Below are 6,000 nucleotides of genomic sequence, written 5' to 3'. Positions count from 1 at the left end.
AAGTGGATTGTCAAACATGAAAAGACAAATACTGTATGATTCCACTCATGTGGGGGTACTTAGAGTACCGAAATTCACAGACAGAATGGTTGCCAAGGGCTAGAGGGGGGCGAGAAAAGAGGAGTTACTGTTTAATTGATATAGAGTTGCAGTTTTGCAAGATTAAAGTTCTAGAGGTGGCTGGTGGTGGCTGCACAATAATGTGAATGTACTTAATGCCACCAAACTGTACACTTTAAGATGGTGAATTTTATGTTATGTGTATTTTATCCAGTTAAACACACACACATACACACAAGGCTGGACCCCCAACCCAAGGTTCTGATTCAGTAGGTCTGGAGTGGGATCTGCTGATTGACCTTTCTATTGGCGTTCTATTGTATTCAGTAAGTTCTCAGGTGATGCTGATGCTGCCAATGCGGAGACCATACTTAGGGATAAGTGATTAGGAGGCCTGGTGAGTATCATGTGGAGGGGTCCTCTGCTTGCTCCCTCGTGGCTATCGTTGTTATTGACAACAGCCAGAGTTTATGGAGGGCTTGCCTGCTACAGGTTATCTCACAGTTGGGTGAAGGGGCAGCAGATGGGCAGGGCTAGAGTAGATAAACTTCACCTGGCTTCCTTTGGTCCTTGGTGTGAGTGTAAGGCTGAGAGGGAACCAGAGACGCAAATAAAGACCCAGTACAATAGAGCACACAGCCGCGGGGAGAATTAGGGTCGCTTAGGGACCGAGCGCCCAGGGCGCGATCTGGACGGGGATGTGGGGCGCCCGGGCAGGTCTCCAGGCTCCTCCGTGGCCGCGGGAGGCGGTGGGGGACTCGTGGCCCGCAGAGGGCGCTGCCGCGCCGTCCCGCCGCCTGCCGCCCAGGCCGCCCACCCCGCGGGCGCGCCTCTCCGCAGTCCAGCGCCGACCGGCCGGGGACCCGCTTGTTCCGAGCGCGCACACTTCTCGGCCGGACGGAGGACGCCGCCAGCTTCTGGCCGCCTCTGTACTCGCCTGCGGCGGCAGTTCGGCCCACAACCCCCGGCCCGGCACCGCGTCGCGCCCGCGTCCGAGCGCAGAACTCCGGCCCCCAGGAGCCTCCCGGCCGTCGGCGGACCCAGCAGCCCCGCCGCCGGCACGCTCGGCGCCCTGCTCTCGGGGCACAGGGGAGGGCGGCGGCCGGCTGGTGATGGGCGGCCCGGCGGCGCGGAGGGGCGCCGGGGGGCTCCGCGCGCTGCTCCTGGCGCTGGTGGCCGCGGGGAGCCCCGCGGGCGCCTACAATCTGGACCCGCAGCGCCCCGTGCGCTTCCAGGGTCCCGCCGGGTCCTTTTTCGGCTACGCGGTGCTGGAACATTTCCACGACAACACGCGCTGGTGAGTGCCCTCCCGGCCCGGCCCCTGACCCCGGCCCGGTTGGTCCCGCTGCAGCCGCCAGGCCGTCGCTGCCGCCGCCTTTCCGGCCTCTCCACGCCGCCGTCCCGAGGGGGCGATTTAAATGTCTCCGTTGTGCGTAGCCCGGCCGCCGAGGAAAGGTGGGGAGGAGGGAGGACGCCGGTTCCCGGTCCAGCGTACTGCCCGGTGGGCGCCCGAGTCGGAGGGGGCCGGGCGCCTCGCCACCGGGGTGGCCTCTCGCTCGGCCTCCCAGCCAGACTCGGCTTAACTCTCTAGGTCGCAAAGTAACTTGGTTCTTCTGACCCCGTGGGCCCCAGGCAGCCCGGCCAGAATCCCGAAGGCCCCGGACTGCGGAGACAGACTCCTCAGTTCGGGGAACTCTTGGTGACACCCCACTCGCCTCGCTCGGGCTTTAAGCCTCTCCCGCCGGCTTTGCGCAGGAAGCGGAGTAACCCCGAGATGCGAGGGGAGTGGGCTGGGTGTGCGTGGGGTCGGGGGGCGGGGATGCCGACTGTGTGGTCCCCCTTCTCGCTCACCAGGCCCTCTGCGGAAGCGAGCTGAGAGGGTCCGGAGGCAGGGAAGGGGATGGTCCTGGACCCCAGTGACAAATCCGGTGGGACCCGTGGGTGATTTCTGGGGCAGGTACCCTGGAGACCAGTAGAGGTCAAGGAGTCTAGTTGCCCCCTGAATGTCCACTTAAGAGTCCCAAGAGGTGGGAGCTCTCCCCATGAGGCACCACCTGTGAAGGGGCATGGAGCTGGAGTGCCCAACCCCAGGGGAGAAGCACCAGGGGAGGTTGGCCTCCCCTTGGCCCTTTCCGATGGACAAGAGTGAACGAAACAGCCACAGGAGGGTTCAACCCCTCCTCAAAGACTTAGGGTGTGGGTAGTTCCCCAGTGGGGCCCCAGGTGACAGCTGGTCTGCGGCTGGTTTTATTGTGTGGTCACCAGTGTGGACATCCTTGGGGGCTGCAGGCTGGGAGGGCGAGGTCAGCCCTGTGTGTGCGCTCAGCATGCAATTCTGCTCGAAACTGGACAGAGGCTGATAGAAAAGGGGGGGTTTGTAGATTCGAGTCCTCTGGTGTTCCTGGAAAAGTGGGGACTCCGTAACCAGACAGCCCTTTAACAATCATGCTGTTTAGGAGAGCTGCCTCCAAGAGAACAAGTTTTTAAGGTTTTTGTGTAGCTCTTGTCCACTTCCCTATCTCTCTCCCTACCATTTACCCCAGTTGCTGAGTTTAAGACCAGCTGTCTTTTCTTGCACTTGCCAAATCCCCCTTTTAAAGCAAAGCAGGCTGATGCCTTTTTTGTGTCCTCTGTACTCAGCGTCCACTGTGGACTTTGGTAGAGAAGGTAACCTGGGCAGGAGCAATTGGAGAACACATCCCAGGATCCTAGGCCAGGCTCCTGAACTGTGTGACCTTGTCACAAAGCATGTGGGGAGGGCTGTTAAAGATAGAAGGGCTGGGGCTTCCCTGGTGGTGCAGTGGTTAAGAATCCACCTGCCAATGCAGGGGACACAGGTTCGAGCCCCGGCCCGGGAAGATCCCACATGCCTCAGAGCAACTAAGCCCTTGCACCACAACTACTGAACCTGCACTCTAGAGCTCGTGTGCCACAACTACTGAGCCCATGTGCCACAACTACTGAAGCCCGTGCGCCTAGAGCTCGTGCTCTGCAATAAGAGAAGCCACTGCAATGAGAAGCCTGTGCACCGCAGCGAAGAGTAGCCCCAACCAGAGAAGACCCAACGCAGCCAAAAATAAAAATAAAAATAAATTAATTAAAAAAAAAATAGAAGGGCTACTCTGGGCAGGGGGCTGCTGAGGAGGGGCAGGCAGGGGAGCTGGAGCACCACATGGGGTCTGCAGCTCCACAGCCTCATGGGTCTCTGAGCGCTTTGGGCCACAGGTGAAAGCTGCCCCATTTCGGAAGTAGGGGGAGTCAAGAGCAGATCTGACTTGGAAAAAGAGTCCAGCCTGCTTTGTTTTAAAAAGGTGATGAGGAAAGGCTGTGTGGTATGATTAAATTTGGCAAGTGCAAGAAGAGACCCGGGGTAAGTGGCAGGAGGTGGTGAGGACGGTCGGTTGTGCTGGGGCGTGGCCTTGGTGTCAGTGGAGATGTGGGACAAGTATTTCAGGGGTCCATCCACAGCCAGGCTTCCGGTCTCAAAATCGCTGTCTCTGCTTCTGATACTGAGTGGGCTGCTCTTTTTATTAGAGCGCTTGTCCCTATAGTTTTTCAAGTACCAACTAATCTCTACTGCAATCTATTTAAAGCAACTTTTCTTATTCCCTGCCCCCCACTGCCTTAACTCTGTCTTAGTTTTTGCTTATCTCCTTGTCTTCCGTCCTCTTGTTATTTCTTCCTAGCGTCTTCCTCCCTATTCTCTTCTCTCTCCTCTCGCTTCCCCCCAGTATTCTTGGTCTTAGACCTTGACGATTATTCTCTGCTGATTATGCTGCCCAGTCTCGGTATGCCAATGGTCTTTGAAGCAAGAGACTTTCAGCATCTCCTATTTTCTCCTTCTTTCTTTTCTTTATATCTTTAGAGGCTAGGCTTACTATGAGGCTAATGAAACTTCCACCAAAGGCCTCTCACTTGCACAGGCCCCTCCCTACCAAGGCCCTGTGCCTAATTCTATATTCGTAATTTTGTATTAATTTTCTTAAAGGTAGTTGCCCTATATTTGTAGGATTCAGGCCCTGTGGAATCTGGATCTACCCTAGGTCTCTACCTTAACTCTGGGGTTGGTTGATTGACTTAGTGACTGATTGTTGGTCTCTTCCTACCAGGCAGTCCTTGGGCCCTGGATCTTTTAGCTTTGCTTGAGGGACATGCAGGTTGTTTCCAATTATTCACAATTATAAACAGCAGCAGGGTAAACATCCTTCTAACAAAAGCCTTGCGGACATCCTTAATTATTTCCTTTGAATAAGTTCCTGGGCTTAGAATTGCTGGGTCAGAGAGGGAGGGAGGTTTTAAAGCATTTTTCTCTGCGTTTCCAGAGTGCCAGTGAAGCTGAAGTGTGCACTTTAGGGAAATGTATTTAACTTTGGAGTAATTTACCAAAGGGCTGCTCCAGTCCAATGGAAGAGCATAGCCACCTACATGAGGGGGACTTAAAAAAAGATCACAGAGAGTCAAATTGGGTGTGGGAGGTAAGTGACAGACACTAAGAGGACAATGTGTTAAAATTCTGAAAGGAAAAGGAGGCAGCGTTCACCAAGCCTTGTATCTGCTGTCTTTCTTTCTGAGCAGAAGTTACTCTTAAGCTTCTTCATTCAGTCTTAGTGGTTCAGTAGTTTTGCTTCATGTTAATTAAACACCTCTGTACAGGTGGAAGGATTTGTTCTGTGTAGGGTAAGGGAGGGAGGAGAGTGTGAAGGGGGAGGGGCAGGGAGAGAGCCCAGGCACGACAGTCTGCAGGGGCCAGAACTGAAGGGTCCCCACGTTAAGGGGACCCCAGGTGCACATCACAAAGCTCCGTCAGTAGGCCTAGTGCTTCTTCCCTAATCCCATAACTGAGCATTCCTAGCAGTTCTTTTTTAAGCAATAATTGTCACTGATCAGAGGTCCTATCTCTCTGTGTAAGGGATGGGGTGGCCTTGCTTTCCGAGCCCTGGGGACTGCGTCCTGCATATGCAGTCATGTTACACAGGGAACAGAGTCCTGGACCCAGCCTCTCTCCAAGGGTTTGGCTTGAGTGGCCTCTGCTGTCTGTCATGCTCTGGGCAGTGAACGTTGTCCCCATGGCCAGGTGGACCAGAATATGGCAGGCAGTGTGATAGATGTCATTTGTATCAGTTCGGATGCAAACATGCAAGTGACTCAGTTTCTTTTTTTCCAGTGACACCCCGAGGGCATCTCCCTGCCCTGAGCTAGCTTCTTCCCCTAGACCTCCCACCACCTGGGTCTTCTTGCTCCCTTTGAACAGTAGCAGGAGGTGCCAGGGAACATGGACAAAGCAGATTTCTGTCCCCTTCCTTTAGACACGGACTGGTCCCTCAGCTGCAGGGCAGACAACTGTAACACCCTGTGAGATAAATAAATGCAGCCCTGCTGGCTGGCGTAGAGCCCCAGAGCGGGTTTCTTTCACACCCTCCCCTTCCCTCCTTCCTCTTGGCCCCAGACGCCCCGGAGTCCTAGGCGGTTGGGTGCACTGGCTTCCTTTCTGGAGACGTGCTTCCTGCCTCATCTCCCGGGACGCAACAAGACGGCTGTGCTCGGGCCCAGAGCAAGTGCTCGGAAATGGAAGAGGCGCCTGCGTTTTGCTTTGTTAAGGTTGTTAGAGCATCACTCAGTGAGGAACAGGAGGTGATTCAGAGCCGAGGGGACCACAGCATCCTCAATTTGCATGAAGGGTGAGAATTAAAAGAACAAGCTAGATGGTTTGGCACTGCCAGTGCAGTTGCCGTGAGCCAGATGTATTGCTGTCTAAATTAAAATTAATTACAACCAAATAAAATGAAGAATTCAGCTGTACAGTCATACTAGCCACATTTCAAGTGCTCAGTGGCCACGCGTGCCTCGTGGCTACTGTACTGGATAGCACACACAACGTCTTCACCGTCGCAAAAAGTTCTGGTACTGGTGTGGAGCAATGACTTGTGTCTTAAAGGGCTA

At 55.0% G+C, this 6,000-nt stretch overlaps 1 protein-coding gene across 1 annotated transcript in view; it reads left to right on the top strand.

Moving 5' to 3' along the window:
* Positions 1–880: 880 nt before the first annotated feature.
* Positions 881–6,000, top strand: part of ITGA9 (integrin subunit alpha 9) — a 356,752-nt gene continuing 351,632 nt past the window's right edge. Inside the window, exon 1 of the mRNA XM_059077262.2 lies at positions 881–1,357. Coding sequence (XP_058933245.1) covers positions 1,173–1,357 — 185 coding nt within the window. The 5' untranslated portion in view covers positions 881–1,172. The remainder of the gene's footprint in view (positions 1,358–6,000) is intronic.

The sequence above is a fragment of the Kogia breviceps genome, chromosome 10 (genome assembly GCF_026419965.1).
Source record: "Kogia breviceps isolate mKogBre1 chromosome 10, mKogBre1 haplotype 1, whole genome shotgun sequence".
Lineage (NCBI taxonomy): Eukaryota > Metazoa > Chordata > Mammalia > Artiodactyla > Physeteridae > Kogia > Kogia breviceps.
This window is presented reverse-complemented; position numbering and strand designations above follow the sequence as displayed.